Below are 26,078 nucleotides of genomic sequence, written 5' to 3'. Positions count from 1 at the left end.
TAGGAGATAAAGAAAAAGATAAAATTGTTATTCCATTAACAATGTTTACTAAAGATTGTTAATGTTTAACCACTGTTACTCTGTTTTTAGCCTGTGTATTAAAAACTAATTTCCTTATAGAGTTTAATTGAACTGGTTATTATATTTTAATATTTTATTTGTCCCAGCTGATAAGAAACAACAATAATTACACTCTAATTGGCTCTCGTATTATTTTTCACACTGTGTTATGACATTGCTGCTGGCATCTGAGCTTCTCACAAGGTGTCCTGTGGCATCAGCGTGATGACACATCAGAACAGCAGTAACAAGACAAATTTCACTCCCGGCTCGTTACGTATCGATGCTTCTTATAAAGACGCCTCCCCCGTCCCTCCCTCCGCTTCCTATTTTTACAGACCAGATGGCTTTAAGCGTCAGTGCTTTTAAGGTGCACTTATAATGCTGTATTTTCACCTAAATTAAACATAATCAAACAGCTAGTCCACACAAAAGTAAACAGTGGGGGAATATTCACTCATATTTGTTATCTTTAATGCTGTATGTTTTTATATTTTTAAGTTGTTGAGGATTTTTGGTACTGTGGATTTTCATGTTGTAATTTTATGGATTCCAGGCCATATTGTTGTACATTGTCTGACTGAGTGTTAATTTTCTTCAGATTCTGCCTTGTTTTGATGCCGTTGCCACTACACATGTGTATTTATACACTGGTTACAATATTAGCAATTTCACCCTCATATTAATCATCCAAGTGCAAATGTATGGGCTCAAAATGTGGTCATAAATATTTTGTACTTGTAAATCGGTTTTGTACTTGTAAATCAGGATTTGTATGTGTAAAAAAAATTTGTGTGTGTGTAAAAAAGATTTGTATGTGTAAAAAAAATTTGTGTGTGCGTAAAAAAGATTTGTATGTGTAAAAAAAAATTGTGTGTGCGTAAAAAAGATTTGTATGTGTAAAAAAAATTTGTGTGTGCGTAAAAAAGATTTGTGTGTGGCCTTAGCCAAAAAAACCCTGCAAGTTACAAGTACGAATTTTGACCCCATTTTTCTTCCTTTCATCTGATTGGTCAATGTCATGTCAATCACAAATGTAACAATCCAACCAGAGAACAGATGGGTTTGGCTGTCGGAGGGGCGCTTTTTTGAATTGCAGGTCCTTGAAGGGTAATACAGGTTGAAGCTGGAGGATCTCTATATAAATATCTGATAGCAGCTAGGTCCCCTAACTTTCAGTTGCTGTTGAAAGGATAAAGTTGTGGTATATCAGTGGTTAGAAATACCATTATTACTTTAGGAATAGTTTAACACAAAGTCAGGGCTGACCCGGGACCATTGCTGTGAGTCACAGTGCACAGCATAAAAGTCCTTTCACATCAGACGCAGGATGTGCTGCTAATGCTAACTGCTAACTAAAAGCAAAGGATCCAGAATTTGTTGCTGGCTGCTGAGCTCTGTGGGTTTTTGCAGCAGCTCTACCTGTACTAGATGCACCTGCTCCTTGTCTTTTCTATCTCTGACTTTATGTCCTCTACAAGAGTTTCTGGTTTTTTTTGCTAGTTCTTCAAATGTTCAATAAAAACATCTATGCTAATTCATAAGAAGAAAGCTTTGTAATGAAGACTGTCATTTCCAAAACACTGCCCGCCCCCACCCCGCGGTCCGCAGCGCTGTTGAAAAGGCTGTGGAAGTCCCTATATTAAACACGTAGACCTGTGACACAAAAATCACCAAACTCGGACGACCACAGACTGTTTCCCTTCGCGGTGATGAAGGAAAACGCTGGGTTGGCATGTAAAAGGGCATTTATTCCATTCAAAGGCCTGCAGTTCAAAAAAAGCGCCCCTCCGACAGCCAAACCCATCTGTTCTCTGATTGGATTGTTACATTTGTGATTGACATGACATTGACCAATCAGATGAAAGGAAGAAAAATAGGGTCAAAATTCGTACTTGTAACTTGCAGCGTTTTTTTTTTTTTGGCTAAGTCCACACACAAATCTATTTTACTCACGCACAAATCTTTTTTACACATACAAATCTTTTTTACACACACACAAATTTTTTTACACATACAAATCCTGATTTACAAGTACAAAACCGATTTACAAGTACAAAATATTTATGACCACATTTTGAGCCCATACAAATGCACTGTACAGTATTTCATTGTATTTACATTTTATAATGAGTTTTTTATTTAAGGAATATGTGCATTTATAATATTCAGTAGTTTATAAACAAATGATCAATCAAATTAGTAATTCTCAGTTCATTGTGTTGTTAACTATAAACTAAATATGAAATAACTTTCCAAGTTAACTTAAAGTGCAATCAGTGCTGTTAATTCATGCTTTAATGCACGGGAGACAGTTGATGAACTCCTTGAGTGTATGTGGCTGTGCTCTACTAAATGGACTGCAGTGCTATAGTATAAATGTGCTGGTACAGTACGTGGGCATTGAGACAGCTTTATTTTACAGCAGTGATAAGAGAACATGAAATACGAAATATTGTAATATTCTTAGCTTCTATTAAGTAGATAGTATCATAAATTAAACACAGATTCTTAGAGGTTCACATGGTAAGTTTAAGTTCTTTACGTATCACTTTAATTAGGAATAGCTCAGGTGCCTGACCTGTTATTTATCTTATGCTTGTGTGCTGCTGCTGCAATGCTGCAGAATGAAACACAGCGCAATGTGTTTCTAACTTTTCATCATGAGTCTTAAGTATTGACGTGCTACTGTGGGGCGACTGCAGGAGATGCGGTGCAGTGCTGTTTCTGCCCTTCACTGCTGCAGTCTCTGTGGTGTTTAACATCATTACTGCCCTCGTGTCACCACAGCAACCAGTCTGGTTACATCCTCAGCAAGGCCTTTGTTTAGATATTTATTATGGTCTGTGCATATGCGTGTGCCTGTGAATGTTGCGTGCTTGTTGATGCAGAGGTATATTGGTCACAACAGAGAGTCAATCACAGCTATCCACATGTCAATAAAGACACACTTTGACCTTTAAGTGAATGAATAACCATAAGTTTCATTACTTTACATCCTATCAGACAATCAGCTTTATTACCACTCCTCTCCTTCCCCCTTGACTCTCTCGTGGTATTTCCCAGGATGTAGCCACATGCTGTCTGCACTGCTTAAGCTTTAATAACACTAAAAGGTTTACTTCCCCCCTCCCTCCCAGCACCACCTCTCTTTTCTCTCCCTCAGTAACCATGGTCATTATTGAAATTATCACATCCTATCTAGTACCTTACCGATGACTCACAACAATCCTAGCACACAAAAGCAGGACTATGAGAAAAATCTTAAAATGATATTTCTTTAGCATCAAAATGTGGAATCAGTGAGATTAAAAGAGAAAAACCACAATGGGAAGTTCTCACTTTGTAATGTGGTACATTTGCTTCACTCAGGAGTCTTATATTGTGCAAGTGAACAGATTAAATATGTATTATTTATCAAAAGAAACCCAGAGAGTGCACTGATGTATCTCTCAAACATGTATCATTTCTCCGTGCTGAATAATGAATGTTAAAGCAGGTTTTGAGTCTATGCAGCTGAAAGCACAACATGATGGATTTACAGCACCTATGTAATCCACACAGCATGAAGCTACAGTACATTTAATGTTGTATCGCAATGTCATGTGTGCAGCTAGAAATGGAACTTACTAGCTTACCAAATTACTTCTTCTAAACCTTTACTTTATTAGTAGTAACTTATTATTGACACAATATCCTATGATCTCTGTCTTTTTTTAGCGCACCACTATTTTGGGTAATTTTATGTGTGAAAGTTTAGTTGATTTATTGATGAAGAAGTCGCTAAATGTGCAGCTGCTGTGACAGTCATGCTAATGTTAGCGTCTGTGTAACGCTGATTATGCTAGCAGATGTAGCCTCATTACGAGGTTACAGGGTTATATGTCAATAAAATCTTTTCATATCTGTGGTTTCAACATATAAATAATGCTAATGATATATATATATATATATCTTTAAAAGTAAAGGCGGGTTTACTTTTAAAGGAAGTCTGAAGGCTGTATCACAGGAATTGATGCTAACGAGATTATTTTTTGGCAGCTTCTTACAATGTATTTGATAAAAGACATTTAAATGGGTTTTAGTTTTGTATTTTTATCTAATTTCAAATACATAACAAATAATAATAGCTTTCTGTTTTAGACATTTTTTAGCACAACAAGTCATATTATGTTATTTAAGATTTTTATTTCAGACATCCAGCCAGCAGCAGGAACAGCAATGAATATAGAAGCAGCTCCCTCTGGAAAGTCACCTTCAACCACCACAGACAGCTACTTATTCTACACGCATGTAAGTTTCTGTTTTGCTTTAACTACACTGCTAATGCAGTTTTTGTTTAGTTTCACTTAGAGTACACTTTATGGACAGAAGTATAGGCCCACACCTCCTAACCTTTAAATTCTGGTGTTTTCAGTCCCTTGCTATGGGTGTATAAAAATCAAGCACCTAGCCATGCAGTTAGTCTTTACCAACACTTGGGTCATTCTGAAGAGCTTGTAATACTGTAATAGGATGCCACCAATGATATTGGCAATGTTTCTGGCGGTTAATTTTCTACTTATTTAAACAGGAAAAAGAAATGGACTAGTCAACTAGCCTAAAAGACAGAAAATCCTCATATAAAACCCCTAATTACATTTTCATTAGTCAAATCACATTCTAAATGTCGCTGAACATTTATAAAATAGGAATAACACATTTAACTAACTAGCATTTATGACAACAGCTAGCAAGAAAGGTGATGTTTAAACATTTAGTCACAAGAAATCAAATTTAAACCCTTCTGGATATTTCATGATAAGCTGTAAGTGGTATTGCAAAGTGTATAGTAACCATAGTAACTTACCCAAAAAGTGGGAGACCACATATAGTTTGGGGTCGGAGACTGCTGAAGTATAAAAGTCGCCAATGCTCTGCTGACTCAGTAACTGCAGAGAAACCTCCTGTGGCATTAACGTAAGCACAAAAATTGTGCACCGGGAGCTTCGTGGCACTGGTTTCCATGACCGAGCAGCTCCTGTAGGTGTAACGTGTAGCCGGTGTTCTGACAAAACATCCTACTTTGTCAAAACATCCTACCGTAGCGTAAATTTATAGTCATGTCTATCAATCCGTGCTACCTTATTAGAATATACTACCTTACGTGGTTTATGCCTCCATTGTACATATCTATAAGTAGGACGTTCTGATAGCCAAATCACACTTATCAAAACATGCTAACAGTGGAGCGTGGTGTCCACCAACTGCAGGAGGACTAAAATTAATTGGCAGGGTTTACGCTGTATGCCAGTTTACAGAAATTTAGAAGTACTAAATCAAGACTTGAAATATGACTTCAATTGAGACTCCAAATTGCAGTATTTTGGAAAAAAAAACAAAACGCAACTTAGCTTGAAAAGTTAACAAATTGACAACAGCTTACGGAAAACAAGTATCAACTGTAATAAAGAAGTAAAACACATAATGCTAACCATTTTTCACACGCACAAGATCGGGGTAGGATCAAATAATAGGCGTGTACTATTAACACCAAAAACATGGGTGTTTTGAGTTGTGCGCATGCACAGTAACAACATCTAGGACAACTTAATAGGTAGGGTGTTTTGTCAGAACACCGGCCCTGTACTTTTGTCCATATATTTTAAATGAAGACTTTTGAAACTCACCATTCTTTATGCTTGAACCTACACTGCACCGCATTAGCAGTAGTAATAGCAGTGAACATATGCTGATGTAGTGTTGTAGTGAAATTTCTTTTTGCATGGTGTACCTGCATGACTGTTATCAGCTAACACCACACAACGAAAGTAGAAAGGCAACAGTGCATAGTAATTATCACATGTTTGTTAAACAAAGCACAGCCAAAATCACTGCATAATGATTTATTCACATATTTTTTGTCACATACTATATATTATTATTATTATTGTTATTGCTGCAGTTGTGGCGCCTTTCAGGTATTTGCTTTCATTATTCCCATAACGAGATTCTATGCTCATATCTCTTTATAGTTTTCATCTTCATGCATGCTGAATATTACATTTCACAGGAGCAGGATGCAAATAAATTAAACAGTCTCTTTTTTAAAGTTACATCTCATAATCTATCCATTCTAATAATGCTTCAGTTACATGCCTTTTTCAGAGTCCATAGAGGGAAGTCACTTCTTGGAACATACAGTCTCCATCAGAGGGTAAAGGCATTACAAAGAGCACATTATTAATACATCTCATTAAAGCTGGCAATCTATGATTAATTTTCATAACCAACCAAGCCCCTATTCCCCCACCCAAGTACAGCCTATCTCTACCGCATAGTGAAAACACTAAGTGTAATTATAACATTTCATCTATGTACAGTAACTTTGAAATATGGCACCAAATCAGCTTGTGAAAAAAAGCTTGAGGTTACATGTTAAAATATTTGTGACTACAATACTTTTCCTGTTTAAAGTGTGTAATTCCATTCATAAGCTTTCAACAGCAATAACATTTTACAAGCCAAAGTGCAAACACTGGCACACTTTTCTTGATTTTTTGTTTTTTGTGTGTGTGAACGTAAACAGTGCCCTGCAGGCACTGGGAGCATTGTGGTGCATTGACACAGTGTTGGAAAGTAATCTACCTCATCTTCAGTGCACCCTGTGTCCTATTTTGAGCAGAAGCTCTCAGGTGATGTGAGTCTGCAGTCTGTTTGGCACCTAATGCGGTGAAGAATATGGAGATTTGTGAGAAATTTTAGGAAAAAAGTCTGATACAATAAATGATGTGTTCCAGTTTACTAAACATTTTAGTGCTGATCATTTTGTGTTGTTCAAAAGGTGCTTGTTTGTCCACTGTGTGGTCTTAACAGCGTGGACATTATTTTTCTCTCAGTAGCTCAGATTAGTTTAGCATTCAATTATCCTGACTTGAGTCAGAGATTGGCTTTTTTTCCCCACACACATGCGTATGCATGCACGCGCTTAAGCTCTTGCATATGCACACATAATTGGAAAATGAGAGGATTTCAAAGCTACAGCAAAGGCAAATAATGAAGAACTTCAGATAATTCAACCTCACACAACCTTTAAACCTACAGTCTATTAATATTATTTGTAATTGCTCAGTTTTGTCAGTTGGGTTCTGTGAAGGCACCTAGTGTCACCTAGGCAGAGCAGAGCTCTCAATGTTACAGCAACACAGTTACCTTTTTAGTTTCAAAGTGTCAAAAACTCTACTTGGTGAAGTAATGGTTCATCGTCACTACACAGAGTCCATCTGTGCTCCTGAATAATAATGCAGTTGTCAGTTTTGTGCCTACTGATGGGTGGTCTGCGGCCAGGGAAAAGCTCTTTTCCAATATTTAAAAAGTCTTTGAGCCCCCAGGCAGAGAAGCCTCTGTCAGACGTAGGCTGACTCACTAGACTGGGTCCTGCCCAGGTTTGGGGCTTGGGACATGTGTGAAACATCCTTCTTGCGCACTTCACAGATGGACTTTCTCCGGGCCTGCACCCCTCTGATGGCCGTTTTTATCTTCCTCCAGCCAAGGTGGTTGAGCTCTGCCAGGTTAAGTAGCACACATATGCCACTAACTGCAAACATAAAGACCAAAAACACAGTCTTTTCTGTGGGACGGGACACGTAACACTCCACCTCCTTCACGCATGGGTAGCGATCGCACTCAAACATCCCCGGCACGTTGAAGCCGTACAGGAAATACTGGCCCGCCAAGAAGCCGATCTCTAGCGCATTGCGGAACACAACCTGGATGACGTAGAAACGGGAGATGCCTTCTTGCCGTCGCACTTTGGAGCTCTTGTGAGCTGGAGGGAGTCCCCGGGGTCCGTTAGGGATCTCCTTGACCTCCAAGCAGTCATGATCCTCCTTACTACTGTCGGGGTGCACCAGGATGCCGTTGATGTTTCGGGCATGAAGCTTACGAGAGTGGTGGTCATGGTGGCGACCGTGGTGGCCATGACCATGGTGATCCATGTAAGGATGCAGCAGAGAGTAGCTTCGATCACGTGCTTTGGCTGACTGATGGACAGAATAGGTGATGAAGCACAGGCTTGGTGTGCACACCAGGATTATCTGAAAAACCCAGTAGCGGATGTGCGAGATCGGGAATGCCTTGTCATAACAAGCCTGGTTGCAGCCGGGCTGCATGGTGTTACAAATGAACATGATTTGCTCGTCCTCATACACCTTCTCCCCCACTATGCCAACTATTAAGATACGGAAAATCACCACCACTGTCAGCAGGATCCTGCAGAGACAGAAGGAGAGAGGGCAGGAAGGGGAAGTGGTGAAACAGGAGAAAGACAGCATCAGTTAATGAGGAGCAAATCCACAAAGGAACATTATATGTGGGCATGACTGTATGAGTGAGTCGGTATAAAGTTAATGGTGAATAGGTGCTGTCGACAATAGTGGTTTTGATTTTTTTGAATATGCGTTTCTGAAAATTAAAGGGACAGTGACACTACATTCACTTTGCATATGTGTGCGTGTGCACGCGTGTGCTTGTACGCAGCTGCCGTGATAAACAATACCCTGGGATAATGGAGCTGTGCTCTAGATAGCATGCGCACCTCAGGTCACTAATCATAAGATAAAGATGATTTCACACTCATTTTCACTGCTGGACTGAAATGGAACTGAATGGCAACAGCTATAATAGACACCCACTGATTTAAGAATCAGTCTCGCATGTTAGCATATTTCCCCTAGTGTTAATTAGCTTTTATCGAACATACCAAAATATCTCTGTTGCAAAGCAACTGAATAGTATATTGCTGTATAAATAACCTCCTTCTGTTTCATTGTTGACTCCCAAGTGAGGAAAGAAGCATGCACCATATTAAGGGGAAACAACTGTCACAGTTGCAAAGCTTTTAGATGTGTAGCTATTTAAAGAGCTCACAACAAAAGAACGAGTTGCCTCAACTATAGGGAGCTGCTCTCCCGAGGAGGTGGCATTTGCTAAAAACTGCATGGACTTCCCATTGAGCATCATTAGTGCTTTGCTGCAGTTATAGAAAGCTGTGTCCAGGGACCGGTGGATCTAGAGAGCAGTACAGCTGTTCTGTTATTTTCATGGTGTCGATCCAGTATGGGCACTGCGGAGGAGGACTCTGGCTTTAGGGCTGCAGTGTCAGCTCTTTCTAATGAGCGAGGAAAGCCTGCACATCATTGAGCTCCCTGGCATTTATGCCACAGCCGTGGATGTGAATGCTCCCTGTGTGGAAGAGCCAGTTGCTTAGCACACTCTTGTATCCAAGCACAAGAGGGGGCCACAGACGGGAAGTAAAAGGATAGAGATAGATGGGAGCTGGCCCTGAAGCGAAAGGCAGCTACGTAGGACAATAGCCAAAGTAATGGGATTTTGTTGTATTTTAAATATGCACGTGCATCCTAACTTGTTTGCTATAAAATGAGACTCCATACTTTATCTTTTAATGAGGGCTCAAAATGCCTACCGACCTTCAGTGACCAGTAACCACAGCAACCTGCAGAGGATGGCTGTATAGACACCCAGTATGGATAAAAAATAGCCTACAGTTGTTAGAAATATCCGACAAGTCAAAAAAAATACATTTGTTTGAATGATGTGAAAGAGGAGGCAATTTGCTGAAGCCAAGGGAAAGACGGGTGAAGGTAAGAGGTACACCAGGGGAACATGCGTTAGCATGAAACAGACTTAAAATAGAGCAGTGCCTTGCTGCAGGACTATCGCTGCTCCACCTGCGAATGCATGCCTGTGTGTGTTTTTTTGTGCGAGGAAGACAGGCACGAGGACACAGACACAAAGAGGAAGAGTCAGCCATGTGTATGACTTGTGCAAAATGGCAAAGACTCACAGTCGCCTGTGCTCAGAGCAGCTGCCAGCGTGTACGCTACACTGACTTCCATCATGGTTAAAAATCCAGCAGAATAAAGCCCCCCCCCCCCCCCCCCCCCCCCCGCATCTTTGGACTTTCAGAAGTTCAAATCTGGTCCTGTGTGTCATTCACATTAAGACATCTGTCAACATCTGCTCCTTTGCGGTGAGCCTGATGTGTACGGGCTCACTAGGGGTTTGACAGCAGTCGATATGGCTGAATGAATGATATTGATGGTTCTCTGCACCACAGGAAGATTTGACGCATTCTGCTCACAGGGACGGAGATCTGTGGTCGACACAGCTCGTCTGTATGCAAATATTTGTTTAAAAGATTGAGGATATATGACTAACTCTAGGTCAGTGTCAGTGTGAGAATCTGCAGTGCTGGATGTTCATTTAAAACCATGCAAGAGGCTCAAGAGCAGCTTTTCTGCATTATACCTTGATTTTCTAATCAAGGTAATAAAAGACAATGGCTGCTTCTCTGCTCAGTGATAATTACTTTGTCATAATTACAATTTAATACCACCGAATCTTCCTGCTGTCAACATCTGTGCGTAATGACACAGACACATGGGCAACATGTTTTTTCATGTTGAACTGAAATATTCTTAGTTCAGACTGTCCTCGGACTGAAGGTAAGAGGATTGAAGTTTTGTCTTCTTCTTAAAATGTCATGCATCGTGATTTCCGATGAGTGCATCCACATAGATGTAATATCAGTTCATCTCGACAAACTTTCCACTATGCTGTCATGTGTTCATCATTGTAACAGCTTTTTTAGTCCAGATCTGTTAACAAACATTTTAAATAGTGCTCTATACCAGTCTTTCATTACATCGACATAGGTCAGTATGTATTTGTCTGTAGTCACCACCATCTAAACGAAAAGACTGGGCTTTGTGATTGCAGTTCTCTTGTGCTCCTCGGAGTTTGTTCAATTTAAAAGTAAGAACATTCCAGTGTACCTATGGGCATTCCTTAGCGCAGCATTGCAGTCATTTAAAAATCCAGTCATTACTTCTGCTCTTTTTGTCATTACAAAAAAATCCCAAGGTGTTCCTTGTATTGAGTGCTGTGTGTGTTTGTTTGTGTGTGGTGGTTTTTGTGTTTGCTCTACTGCTGGATAACGGGATAATCAGCATGGGGCAGATTGCTGCATTAGCAGAAAGCAGCGCCTGAACGTTGTCTGCAAACATCAGTGCTTTAAGTCCTGCAGCATAACTAGCCAATACGGTAACTAGGAGGAGATTGGGACAGCGCGAAGGCCTGAACCTGCAGAATATTCAATAACAATCATGAATAATGAAAAAGATGTCAGAAGTTTTAGTGTCTCAAACCCATGGGACAGAATATTAAAATACTTGAAGAGTTGATTCATATAAGTGGGCATGAAAAAGATTCAGGCATTACGACATATCACAGCATGGTTCCTGTCACCAAAAGTTTCTTAAATGGCTGCTAAATTGTCTCCCACATCAGTCCCCACTCGTCACCTAATTTAGCATCCTGCTTAAAGCTAAGACTAATCATTACATTTTTAGATACCTTCTAAATCCCTACCACTGTCCAGGAGATTTGATAAGATTTAGAAGTCAATCCTTCTGCGTCTGTGGATCGTGTTCACGTCTGGATCTTCTTTTTTAATATCTGCTTTCTTGGGCTTCATCACTGACAGCTGACATTTTCATAAAGCGCAGAGACAAACAGCAGCTCATGGGCATGTTAACGTTTATGTCTAGAGGGACAGAAATAGGAGGAAGTAAAGATAACGAGGTGGTATTTTGTTGCGTTAACCTTCAAAGTGATCCTCAGGCAGCTGATTGACCTGTAAGATTGTGTGTGCAGTGTAATGTTAGCTGCTCATCAGCTGGTGTGTCGGCTGGACATGCAAGCTCTGTCTTTCCCAGAGGCTTTAACACACACACACACACACACACACACACACACACACACACACGTTCATTCATGCAGCAGCTGCTGTCGCCAGCCTCCAGGGAGAACAGAGGCCCACAAGCACAAATGCACCAGAAAACCTACACTTGCTTTCATACATAGATTGTAAATATAAGAAAGTAGCTGTTAATATATGAAGGTGCACAGACTGGCCTCTGAAGCGCTGGATAAGTGCAGTTAGCTGTGAAGAAACCTGGATAAAAATATTCCTGCCACCCATACGCTCTCAATAATAAGCTCCAATGATTGCTGATGGCAGCACATAATGAATAAAGACCTTACCGGGCCTTGAAATTAGACAGCTTAATTATCAGAGTGCAGACATTTCTATCCACCCGCCTCTCATCACTGCTCCTCTCTTAAAGTGTTTTAATAGTTTAAGGTCTTGCCCACATATCAGGCAGCTGTGCATGAATGCCTGAAGTGCAACTACGAGTCAGCATGACGAATACGGTAATTTAAGCTAAACTTGAGCTGCGGTGGTTCTCTTACCCCTGCTGTCTTGAAATACGTTACTTAGAGTGTGAAACAGAAACGGTTTTTAAAAATCTGCCCGAGTTTAGCGACGTCAGACTCAAACCATAACAGCTTTTTCATCCTGCTAGTTTCCACTGTGCCACGACTCAGAGTCAACATGGGCAGAAATGTAATTATATCACTTGCTCATTCAATATCTCAGAGGGAAATGGCCTCCAGCTGTTTTGCAGGAATAACGGAGGAAACGGGAAAGTTAATTGGGGGACACTCTACAGGTATCTGTGCCAATTATACCTCAGCTAACAGACAACAGCGAGATCGCAATCTTCACAGCAAAACCATTACAGCTGCGCTTGAGAAAGATGCCTTAGAACGGTTTATGATGAGTATTTTTATTTTATGCCAAACTACTTCACGCCACTCAAAGAAGGCTGGAGGAAGAAATTCCTACACACAACATTTCTGTTAACTCATTGCTTGGCCTAACCATGCGCAATGATAATGCAGAGCACGCCAGATGCAGCTTTCCTCTATCCCGTTTGTCTTTATGTCATCTAAAGTTACTCTTTCATCTCGACTCAAGCTAGCGGAGGCAAACATTATGCAGAAGTGTTTCTATCTAAAATAACTAGAAAGCTAAATAAATGGCATCAGCATTTCTTTGTGTATCCCGAACCAGCACGTTTTGCTGATCACATCAATATACAATTTCAGAAGATTCCATTTATATGACATCTTGGCCTACAGTACAGTATTTGGCGTAATGATGGGATTTTACACACATCAGATCTCCCATTTTATTCCTGTAATACATTTTTGTACAGATGGCCGCCCATCCCTGAGCCTGGTTCTGCTGGAGGTTTCTTCCAGTTAAAAGGGAGTTTACCTTCCCACTGCTGCCAAAGTGCTTGCTCATATGATTGTTTTTACTCTTTATGTATTATTGTAGGGTCTACCTTACAATATAAAGCCCCTTGAGGCGATTTTGATGTTTTTATTTGGTGCTGTATAAATAAAATTGAATTAAATGGAAATATTTAAATTTTTTGGTAAATAAATACACAAGGGCAACTTAATCTGGGCAAATGACTCAGCATCACTGTAATGGAAGTCTGGTTACTGAGGATGAATGAGTTACAGGAGATATTTTTTATATATTTATTAATGAAATGCTTGATATTGACGAGAAAAGAGATGATTACAGGTTAGGGCAGCTAAGTTTACGCAGCTCTGAAGTTTCACACAAGTTTCTCTCAAACTAGATAACAAGTAGTCAAAGCTATCCTTGATAAAAACAGGAAACATCACCGCGTCACCGAGCCTGACCTTTTCAGACCTACCCAAAATAGCAAGACTAGGAAATTGGACTCATACTTTAAATGGTATTTGTTCAGGACGTTGCATAAGACCCCTTTTTAATTTTGATAGTTCCCAGAATGCATCAGCTCTGCTCTGTCTCTCTAATATGTTTTAGTGCCAGAACTTTTAAGTCTTGCAGCAGACAAAAATCAGCTGCCTCATGTGGTTGCACTTTGTCTTCAGAGGATATCTTCTTAAGCATATAAATCTGGTGCTGAAAAGTAACAAATTGTTAGAAGTTTTTGTCCCTAATATTTCAAACAGCACTCACAAGTTTTCCTAAAGTAGCATATTTAACCTTAATTTTTATGTAGGGGCATTTCATCTGACTGTTTAATTGAGAAAAACTCATAAAATCTTAGTAAATGTCTGGAATGGTTATTTTTTATAAAAATATCTCCGCTGCTAGAATGTAGCCTCTACATAAGGTCAGTAAACAGAACCTTTGCTGCTTGTCAGCGCTGGTTAGATTGTGTGTTGGGTTGCAAAGATTTAATTGTAAGGCTTTTAGTAAAATTGTATGTAGCAAGTTTCTCTGTAAAAAGTATTAATGGAGCTTTAGCCTCGTGGAAAGAGGTTGGAAAAGCACTTATGATATATAACTTGCTAGTTATAAAACCAGCGAACACAGATCTATATTAGTGGGAGTTTACAGCTGTAAAAGCTTCTAATCACAAGCTAATTACTAGAAGTTACTGAAAGACCATATAAACACTTTGTGATTTCAGATGCTTTGTTCATCACAACGTGCGAGCTTTTGTTAATTTAAACAGTGGCTTAGAGTTACATACAATAACCTGTCTATAATATTTGTGTTTGCATATGTTGGGGTGTGAAACAGCTTCCTGCCTCATGGCTTTTCTGGCAGATTATTTAAATTCTAATCAGTTGTCCTTTCTGAAAGTTAGAGCACACTAACATGATGGTTACTTTCCAAATCAAGTGGCCTACTATTGTAGAGTACTGTCATTATGTATCACAGTAAAATATGATTCAATCTGCACATTAATGAATGTCCCTAACTTCCTTCTAATGTGTGTATTAATTTCTTATTTCAACTGAGGGAAATGTATTTGTTATTAATGAGCCTCAAACTGCGTGTTTTCTTTCCTAAACCTGCAATGTGCCATTAAAGACAGTCAGACTCCAGTAACGTGGTTGGCTCCTGTAAATTGACTTCCCACAATATATATATTAATATAACATGACAGCACCATCGCTCGATGTGCAAGGTGAACGCTTATTTCATGTCTCTCCCACTCAGCCATGCCCACGTCCTAACTCTGTCCATATTTTAAACCTTCACTAGCTGATGGCTAAGTTTGTGATTAGGCTAGTGGTGATACTGCAAACTTTGGTATCGAGCTGATGCCAGATCAATACAGGACCGATACTGCTGATACCAATACTGATACCGATACTTTGAACCTATAAAGACAGCATATGGAGGGGAGAGCAGTGGCGTCGTGATTTATGAGTTGAATCATCATCATTTTGACAAATGCTGAACACATTTTAATGACTACTAATTGACTGTGAATTTTAATTTCCACAATAATTAGTTAACACAACAAAACGCGCCTTTCAGCTTTTCACCTTCTGTTGTTTAAATGTGCCATAGGCTGTGAATACAATAGATAACACAATTCAATGGTCTACTGAACTTAGGATAGAAATAAGGCATTGATGCTATCGTGCTTGCATAGATCTAATACCAATACCAGGGTTGGCATAGATAATATCGATATTGGGATTGATCTGTCCACCTGTAGAATAGGCTGCTTATTACTTTTTACTGATTTATTCTTTTTATTTTAGATTGGAGCTTTACATATTGTATCATAGTATCATAGATTTGTTAGGTTATCGGTGTCAAACATTTCTAGTTAGACATCTTTGCCACTGGGATTTACCCAAGAGGAAGTTAAAGTTTGTCTTTATTTTAAGCAATGAATAATTAGAACACTGCAAATCGCAGTGCAGCCCACTTACACGCATGCTTCACTTCACATCTTTTAAATCAGCCCTTGTTTTTGTTAAAGAAAAAGAAATAAGCATTTACATTAGTCATTACTTCGGTCTCTGGTGCACATTTTTCTTGGACTACATTTTTACCTTAAAAAACAACATCTTCACAATGCTTTCTTTAAGGGAGTTTGGGTGTTTAATAACAGGCTCACAATTCATAAAAGTTTAACAAAACCTGTCAGAATCGAATCAGAAAATATCACTACATGTGGGAAGTCATTAAATATACATTTAGGCTATGCATAGGGGAAACATTACATGCCTGATAAAACTCTTACACACACCGCTGATGTGTTGCTGAAATGAATAATAGCCCGCGCTGAGTGAAAGCTGAGCTCAGCGCTAGTGGCAAACTGTGCAATCAATTTCATTCAACATCAGGGACTGCTGCACAAATAAACTAATGACAACTATAGATGTGCAGGAAAATGGTTTAATTTGAACGACAGTCCTGCTCCTTGGCGAACGATGATGGATTACTAATCCTTTCTAATGCTGCAATATGGACGCCGTTGTTTTGCTTTGCAACAAAACCTTCTCGGGTGGAATAAATCTTATCCAGGAAGATGGTTATCAATGATACATGAAGTATATTCTGTCAGAAGGGATGATGTCCTCAATTCACGCAGAGCATTCCTGCATCTCTGATTATTTTGGGAGAACTAGGGTGCCCTTCTCAAAGTAGGGTACCGCCTTCTTGTGGATATCCTGACCCATTTAGGAGAAGAACATGACCATGAAAACTGCAGGAGTGAACAACTTCGGGGCAAAGAGTGCATCTTGCTTTTAAAGCCAACAAACAAGAACGCAGATATGTTCGGTCACGTCAAACCTTTCCGGGCTGCCTGTCTAAGTGCAGGTTCTTCCAGCCATATAAACAGCACTGCAGAGCAACAAGGTGTATTTCATACACCACTTTGTTGCATTAAAAGGCTGGTCAACTCTGCATACATTTTTAATGAATGACTTGACATCAGTTGCAACGTGCAACAAGAGGCACGAAGCATTTATTATGATTTTATGGTTTATACTGCTTAAGTGGGGAGTGATAGATGATGAATAATGGATCATTTAGAGCTTCATCACAGAGGAAAAAACAAATAAAGGGTAAATAGATGCAGAAATCTAAAAGTGCATAAATGAATAACAGCAAACAGCACTTTGTAAACTAATTCTTAATCTGATTGAAATGCAGTTTACAGAATGTAATCTATGGAAATGTACTTTTGTGGCTTTAACAGCATAGACAGTGACATTTGCATGTACTTTATCTCAGACTCAACCTGAACATTTAAAAGAGCTGCTTCATGAACACTGCTGTCAACATTGTGTGCCGGGTCAGCCAGCAACTTCAGATGAAGGATCTCTGACACAGATTCCGAGCGATAAACCTCTGCAGAGGGAAAACTTTTCTTCCTCCCTCTGTCTCACCCCCACCCTCATCCATCCGTTGCAGCTTTTTTGTTCTGCCTCTACAGCGCCCATCATCTCCTCTCTATCCATCCGGTTACCTTTATTATTTTATCTTCCTCGGATCACTCTAGTGCTCCATTATCTCTGCCTCGTTTTTTTTCCAGCTCATCTTTTGCGCTGACCTCACTACAGCAATGCAGTCAAGGAGAGGCAAGTTATATATCTCGCACCCAAAAGGCTTGATCTTCACACGGTCGGACGCATTTTTGTCACGGTAGACATCACAAACATTCACACCTGTGATCTGCAAATGGTTTGAGCACCACATGTGAAACACACACATACACACACACACAAACTGTATTACTGTATGTGAATATTAAACCGTTTATTGCCTGTAGTTGTGTGCTTTAAAATATATTGTAATGATGTGATTTTTGTATACAGATTAAGGACTGGGAAAAATGACGAGCCTAGGTGTTAGATGCATGCCCTCCACATTCAGTTTGCAGTATTATATGGACATATAAATTATTTGTCTATCGCACCTACTTAAATACTTAATTTGTATGAGATTGTATAGACAAGAGGTGTTCATATGCTCGTCTGAACAGCAAGAATTACGAATAGGACAAAACAAAAAGTAAATTACTGCTGTAACATTTTTATTGTGAAGGCTGTAGATGTACAAAAAATGAAATTATTGTTTTAATTGTAACCAGAAGTCAGTTAATATGCATAGAAAACAACCACAAACATTATCAAGGCTGCTAGTGTCATGTTTTACACAAATGTACACAAATAGAGCTGTGCCATTGGCATAAGAATAAAATAACAATTTAGTTTTCCTAATTTTGGAGCCTGAATGTTTAAGTTGGAGAGGATAGTGCTAACAAACATCACGTATTCAGTGCAGATTTTGTTATATCTTTATTAGGTACAGAAAATAGATATACAGGTCTGTGTGCTGACATCCATTCTTATCAGAAATGTCATGAATTTGTTACAATTAACAGACTAAGACTGACTATACTATCTAATGCAAAAGATTTCAGGGTTATCATAACTGGTTTGGGATAGAGGTGGATTACTGCAGCCTTGACAATGATTTTCATTTCCATGTTATCATGAGTACAGTCATCGGTTATCCATGCACACATTGTACATTGTGCAGTTAGAAGTCAAGCTTATGAAAATTTCACAATACACAACATTAATAACTGAATGAGTCATAATACGCAAGGCACCTGTGGTTAGTCAGAGGCACAGAAGCAACTCTCAATTTGTCTGTCTCGATCAAAGACCATAATTAAGCTAACCTATGCCACAGTGTAGAGTTGGTCCGTTTCTATTTCAAACACTCTTCTGTAATCCTGGGCTAATTATCTATCCTATGCCAGGGCATAGGTTAGCTTAAACCTACAATTAAGAAAAAGCTTAATTGTAGCTCAAAAAGACAGTCTAAACATCTGAAAATGCTGTCGGTGTCTCACGGTGGATTTACATCCTCGTGTCGGCACTCAAAAAAAGATGACTGACATGCAACCATGTTCCAAAGTTTGGATGCAGGGGAGACCTTTTATGTCGAAACGTCACTGTTCTGTGCTTTGGAACCGCATCCATTAAAACTGCAAGCGAACACATGCAAACGTTGTCAAAGTAACGACACACAGGCTGAACATCCTACTTGTGATGCCATCTACCAGTCGCTGCATGCCACACCCTGTGAAGTGCAGGACTTCACGACGCACAACAGTGCAACACTACATCACGGTTGTGTTCACGAGTGCAATGGACCACAGCCAACAACCATTGTTGGCTGTGGTCAGTGGTGCAACAGACTTGAACCTTTCAACCCATAGAGGTCAGTGCAACAATTTTGACTCCACACATAATTTAGTGTGGGGTTTGGCATTAACAATCTAGGAGGCACCTTGACAGCACAAAACTGTGCCAGTGGTGAACAATTCTCCAACTTGCTGGTACATCCAGAAACATGATTCCTGTCTTTTAATTATTAAGTGTCACTGATTTCCTGACCATGCAGACACATGCTTAGGTTTAGGAGTCAAGGCATTTTTTGTTGTTGTTGTTTTTTGTCTTACTGCTGAGATAACCTAGGAATGTCTAATGTTTTCTTTTCCTTTCTATAGTTGAAAAGCAATATCACCACTTAAAAATAACTTGCTACAAGCTAGTCCACAGCCTCTCTGTCCAAGGTACTTGTGAGTTTTCCTGTACATCTTCAGATATCCTGCACACATGCTAACTAAAGGGACAAAATCGAAAGCGGCGTAGAGAAAATAAGAAGTTGTTCGGGGGCCTAAAACAAAAAATGCTAACAAATAATGTACAGAGAGACTCAAAAACAAAGGTTTCTTGGCTTACATAGCAGATGGAAGAAAAATGGAGGAAACCCCGCCACTGGGAAGCAGATAATGTTACAGCTAATGCTCTAGGGTCAACTAAAGAGCCTTGTAGGACAAACACTCTGAGGAAAGCCAAACACACGGGGATCATTTACAAAGCATTTCACTGTATTCAGCAGAGTCGAACATAGCTGTGGATTTCATACTACTATATGATGGAGATGCCCTTTTTTCTTACTATCATTTAACTATCCAATGTCACGTGTCTTTGGACAGTTTGACACATAATAGAAAATAAATATAGTAAACGCTATCACATCTCACACAAAAAAGTGCCCTGTTCTAAACTGTACCACTCGATTTACTAAACACATCTTTGGTATTCAGGATACCCTTTATTAGTGTTCAGCCAGTGAAGTGCATGATCAACAAATAGCTCAAACTATGCATATAAGAAAAAACCAGTGCATCATGAGAATAGTCTTTATGACTTCTGAAAGAGGTAGCAGACAAATTGAGAGTTGCTTCTGTGCCTCTGAAAATCTGTAGGTGGCGTGAATCATCCAGAGATTAATTTTCAGCGTTCTTTGTACCCTGTGCTCACAGGATTTTACTGATTCAGCTTCCAGAACTGTTATTTTAAAGCTGCATTAAGTAATTTTTGACCACTAGGGGGCGGAAAGACTCCAAAACAAGTTCACAACAGTTAGCATCTAGCTTATCAAGGTGTTATGGCTAACATGTTAGCAAACAGTTGCCTACTCACATATCCAGCAGAAACAGAGCAACACGGACATCCCTTCGGTCTCCTTTATCTGGCCACCTGTTGAATGTAATTCCAATATTCACTGGCGTTTTAGCCCTTGTTTGCTCTTCCAACTCATAATTGTTTGTTTTTTTTTCATTTGCTAAATCTCCAACTTTGCTTACCAGTTCCTTCGGCTTTTTTTTTTACACAGGGCAGTTAGCTTCGGTACCGGGAGCGACTGCCCACATTCATTCGAACCAGCATTGTTTTGGTTTTTCCACTTAAAGAAACCAAAACAACTAGCTGAAAGCTGTGTAGGGCTTCCAAGTGGGATATTGATTCTCAGTGCTACAACAGTACTCCCAAGTCATCAATGGGAGGGACTCACAAGCCTGTGAGATTGCTTAATGCATCTTTAAATCAAGTCAGCGTCCAGGTTATTGTTCCATATGAGGACTGGACCAGATGAATTCGTTGGTTAATGCACTTTTAAAATATAGAAATTAGTTGACTGAAATGATTTGGTTGGAAGGAGGATCTTTGTCTTAGCTTCAAATTGCCGATCAGCTGAAATTTTGGTATAAATGTGTAGCTCACATCATCTCTGTTACTCTGACGCAGTTCCAGTGCCACTGGAGGATGTTGGCTTATTCACAGACAATGAACACATGAGCCATTTTGCAGTCCTTTAACTTACACAGGGCAAGAAACACACACACTCACACAAAAGACCACTGAAGCAAAAAGAAGTTTATGCCATGCCCTTGTTGAGTTTGAGTTAATGAGCACAGCAGGGCGATCACAGTCATCACTGTTACTTTTTGTTTTTACCAAAGCAAAGCAGTTTTTAAATGGCCGACATATACATCCAGATTTCACAGGCTGAAGCATGTTGACTCTTCACTTTGCCAAATGAGCATCCAAGCGGGACATTTGGATTGTGTTCACTGGGTGGAAAATTCCACTTTTGCAATCAATTAATCACACAGAGATGATGTGGGGCACGCATGTGGGGCACGTATTTCACACCAATTTTACAGCAAGTCTCCGTGGCATGTCTCCACTGCTAATCAAACTAAAAGCTCGTCTGTTCAACTCTCCGCCACGAAACACTCTCACGCCAAATATAACAATGTCTGCTGGTCAAAACTAATTGGATTAACTTTTTTGTTTTTTTTAGGAAATAAAATCACTCAGAGTTCAGAGTCATTAACTCCCCCCATGATTCTTCCTCCACACCTGCTTGCTCACCATCCTTTCATCTTCCGCACCTCTGCTCTCCCCTCCTCTCACTCCTACTCCCCTCTCCTCCTTCTGTCCTATTGGTCTGTGGCCAGCAGCATCAAGCATAATCTATCAATAGCTTGGCTATTAGCTAGTAAAAACATAGGAACCTCTCTGAATTAACTGTAATGCCTGCTGCTGACTATGTGCAATTAGGTTATGCCTTAACTAATAGTGGGTGTGGAGGATAAGAGTGAGGAGAGCAGGGAGGAAGAAAGGACGGGGAAGGCAGGGAGGACTGTGAGGGATAGTGGAACAGAGGAGAGCACTGGGACAAGCCTTGAGAAGGGTAGTCTCTGTACAGATGCCATCCACAGATCCATACAAAACAGCATGTAATGTGCAAAAAAAAAAGAAAGAAAGAAAAAAATCCCAGCTCATCAGTTGACATAAAACCGCGGACACAAAACCAGAAAACACCACCTTCCCACTTAAATCCATGTCTTACCTTCCGATCATAGTAGAGTGCTGCTGGACAGCCGCCTCCAGCAGCCTCTCCAAAATCGTCCACTCTCCCATGGCGATGAAGAGGGGTCAGAACGGTCAGAAGAAACAGGGCTTGGGGACCTGACCCCCCTTTCCTCCAGGGAACTCCTTCGCCTTGCTCTCAGGACCAGCAGAGAGTACAGTCAAACCACCCACTCACTCCCGTCACACCTCGGCTCCCTTTGACCTCTACACGTTGACCTGGCCGCTTATCAGTTAATCTCTGTGCACGTGAATGAATGAGTCTCTTCTGCTGGGCCTGTCCCGCTCTGCTCCTCTTCCAGGTGCTGAAGAGGTGCTGAGCTGATCGCCTCCCCACCACACACACACCACTCCCCCCACCTTCTCTCTCCCGTAGTTTCTCCCCCTCCCCTGTGCAGTGATGCTTGTCCTCCCCCTGCCGCACCACTCTGCTCTGCGCTACAGCATATGCTATAGCTCACTGAATGACAGCCATGATCACCCTCTGTTTTCCACTTGCCTCTGTTCTCCTTCCCCTCTCCTTCTTCTGTCCCTGCCTTTGTCCTCCACCTTACCCCCAGGGCACTCCTTGTACTTTAGCTGCACTCACTGCCATCGGTGCTCCCCTGCAATCGTCCTCGCATTGTGTAGAAGCTTTGCCTTTGCTGCACCCTTGCTACTCCAACCTAAACACACACACACAACACATACAGCTGATCCTCCTTGGCTCACCTGAGCAAACGGCACTGTAAACACACACACACACTTGCACTCGATGACAGCTTTGAATCCCACTCTCGCACTTCCTACTGAGGACTGCAGATCCACGCCAGCACACAAAGCTCCTGCCTGCTGAATGTCATTTCATGACTGGAGGAATGGTCGCTCCCACAGCTCTGAGTGCTACAAGGACCCATAAAAACCTGCATACACACACATGCACACACACGTGCGCGCTCAGAGACACACGCTGCCACCCAGCCCCTCAGTAATAAATCAGCTGCTTTGCTGCATCCAGTAAGGCTGAACCCAGTCAATGTGCTGCAGACCTGCTGTCCTCTGTTGTCCTGTGTTGTCCCCCTGGCTAAATTCAGCACAGTCCAACACCAAGAGTCATGTCTTGCAGGGATGAAAAGCTGTCCTGAGAAACCTATTTCTGGGCTCCATCATCTTGCACCCCCCCCCTCCCTCCCGCCTCTCTCCCTCCTGCTCTCCTTCACCTTCACTCTCTTCCTCCTTTTCCTCACGTTTGTTCTGCAGATCTGAGTTCTTCCAACTACCTCTGTCTCAGCGTTCGGTTCCCATCTCTGCTCTGTGCTCTCCCCTCTCTCTCTCTGTGTGTCTCAGCATCGTTCATCGCTCTATCTCTGTCACACTGTGTGAGCATGCAACACCCCTCCTCCTCCTTTCATAGATCTGCTCTCTCTCATCCCTCCTTCTCGCCCTCCCTCCTTCTCTGCCTCCTCTTGTAAATGTGCTTGGATTGCTACTCTGATCTCTGCTTCGGTTATGCTTGCAAGAATGCCTCCCACTGTACTGCTGTGCCTGTTCCTGCCTGATGTTGCACAGAAAAGACGGAGTTGTGATCTAACTGTGCCTCCTGCCCTGTGTTCATTGCAGTCCTTTGTTCCAGTCTGGAAGCTTGACGGTGTTTCCATTCACTTCAAATGCTCTCTTCCTGGTCCCCCCCCCCTTCCCTCATCATCTAACCTCATGATTCCAGGGGGAGGATTACAGGAGAATTGTAGCTCTGCTCCGCCCCATCCCCCACATATCACCTCCCTTTCTCTAGCTTACTGTATTGGGGAATACAACACACCTATTTTAGCCTGGCCTAACCTTCATACCCCTTTTTTCCGATTTCCCCTTTTCATCTTCTCTCTGTTCATCAGTCTCTCCTCCATTAGAGCCCTTGCGTTCAGTCTCCCTCACGGGAGAGATGAGCACAGTGTTGTACTTTGGTGTGACATTGACATTAGATCAAGGTGGTGTGAGAATGTGATGGTCTCCATCCATTACAGTCAGATTCATACACTAATGCACAATAATCCCCTATACACTCTCTTTATCTGAATAAGAGAAGAAAAAAGAAGAAACAAATAAAGACTTCATAGCAAGTCATAGCAAGGTTTTCCCATCTAGAAGACTGAGTCAAGTTTTGCAGAAGTAAATGATGCGGTGGCCTGACATGAGACCAGCGCACCAGGATGAAGTCATGGCTTGAGGTGACAGCTTCGATTCTTTTGCACCATGCTTCCTTTTAGTCATGCTCCTTTGATTTTGGATTACACGCTTTTCAAGCTGACAGCTCATTTCTTGCAGAATAAGGTGCGTGACTTTGAGGAGCTTCGGGGGAAATTTGATAGCACCTCCTCAAATTCATGGTGCTGATGGATCTTTCAAAAATGAGCAAAAGGCAGTGACGTGAGCCCATTCAAAATGCACAACCTCTACAGAGGTCTACAGCGCAATCCGTCTTGCTGTGCGCGTGGAAACACACGTGCCGCATCCCTCTGTATGCTTATGCGTGAGAGACGGAGAATGACTGAGTGAGGGAGACCGGGAGCAATGGAGAATTTGTTAATTCAGCATCTTCAGTGGGAGGGGCGGGAGATTTGGGGTCTTTCCCTGACCAAGGACATGTGGCGTAGGAGTGCTGTTAAGGGGAAAGAAAAGAGGGAGGGGAGAGGCAGCCGGCTCAAGTTGATGGCTCAAGTTTAATGAGGCGTGGGTCGCAACCAGAGCAGATGAAGGGCTGGCATCAGCCCGTCAGCTGCTCTGCAAAGAGACTTCAGAGCTGCATGGCACATGAATGAGAGCGGGGCGCAGGTGTGTCTTCTCTTCAGTGACTTAGAACAGCTGGCTCAAGCAGGCATGTCCTCACATACTGTACCCATACACTAATAACGCATTGCCTTTTATACTTAAAACCCCTAAAATGTAAATGTAATCCAGGCTAGTGAACAGTAGTGTGAAGTCAGTTTCCTCTGGTTAATTAATAGTTGAAGAAAACACTTGCATCTGTAGGGTTCTGACATTTTAATTTATTTTCTGTTTGAGCTCATCTTTGATCTCATCAGGATGGATATGTCCACACAAATAATACATGCCCTTACACAGCACATGTATCTTTAATAGGAATTATGTAAGAATTAAATTACCCTAAAAACAAGGATGCTGGAATGACAAAATATTGAGACCAAAAGTGGTTATCAGTCAGTGGGAGATTATAAGTATCTTGATTTGGTATTTAAATGACTGCAGGTAAAAAAGCAGAGGTGTACTGGTCATACATGCTGTATATGAGAGTGAATCATTTATAGAATTTATTAAAACACTAACAGAATTAAACAGGTAGACAGGTAGTCATTCATACATCCCTCTATCCATAATCACATGCTGTGTATGCTACCGTTGTGTATAGTGCATTATTTTACTTATCTTGTATTTGTTTGTATTTTTTTTTTGTATTTTTTTGATTTTTCTTCTGCTATCTGTGCCTGATCTGAGGTAACGCACAAATTTCCCTGCTGTGGGATCAATAAAGTCTTATCTTATTTTATCTTATCTGTCCTTGGGTGGAGTAAGTAAACCACCTTGTATGTTGCCTCGGGGCTTCATCCTTCAGGACAGCAGCTGTCTGATGAGCTGAAGGTCATGAGTAATCCAATAAAAGCTACACAGGGTCCTGTAAACATCAGGACCCTGTAAACATCACAGCTTGATACCAATTTTTAAAAAGTGTCTGACATAATAGAACTAACAAGTCAGACATCCACTTTCACAGCTACAAACTGCTACTCTCAACTGTGATTTAATTTCCTTCACAAGGACTCTTAATGCCAGTTGGCTTGATGCTACATGGTTGCCAGCAAAACCTGGCATTAATAGAGCGAATATAAGGCTGAACATGTGCACATTGCAGTGAGGTTTAAAAATAGGCTGAACAAAAAGAATGCTATTCTTTCAGCACCAACAGGACTGATTAACACTGTCGAATGCTATATAGGAGTGTTACACAGTTTCTTTAAACAACGTTTATTCTACATTGAAAAAAAAAATGAAATAAA

At 40.9% G+C, this 26,078-nt stretch overlaps 1 protein-coding gene across 2 annotated transcripts; it reads right to left on the bottom strand.

Annotated features, from left to right (window-relative positions):
* Positions 1-5,099: 5,099 nt before the first annotated feature.
* LOC146509662 (gap junction delta-2 protein-like) lies at positions 5,100-23,864 on the bottom strand. Of its 2 annotated transcripts, XM_085175130.1 has the most exons (3): positions 22,010-23,864; positions 20,296-20,352; positions 5,100-8,310 (listed from the first exon to the last, which is right to left on the bottom strand). In XM_085175130.1, exons 1-3 carry the CDS (start codon positions 22,078-22,080, stop codon positions 7,446-7,448), a joined length of 993 nt encoding a protein of 330 aa, XP_085031256.1. In that variant the 5' UTR covers positions 22,081-23,864; the 3' UTR covers positions 5,100-7,445. The 2 variants fall into 2 exon arrangements, with proteins under 2 accessions (XP_085031256.1, XP_085031257.1); XM_085175131.1 differs by lacking the exon at positions 20,296-20,352 and having other exon boundaries at positions 22,010-23,860.
* Between the last annotated feature and the right edge of the window lie 2,214 nt (positions 23,865-26,078).

The sequence above is a fragment of the Neolamprologus multifasciatus genome, chromosome 10, assembly GCF_963576455.1.
Source record: "Neolamprologus multifasciatus chromosome 10, fNeoMul1.2, whole genome shotgun sequence".
NCBI classification, from domain to species: domain Eukaryota; kingdom Metazoa; phylum Chordata; class Actinopteri; order Cichliformes; family Cichlidae; genus Neolamprologus; species Neolamprologus multifasciatus.
Note: the sequence above shows the minus strand (reverse complement) of the source record. Positions and strands in the feature narration are given on the sequence as shown.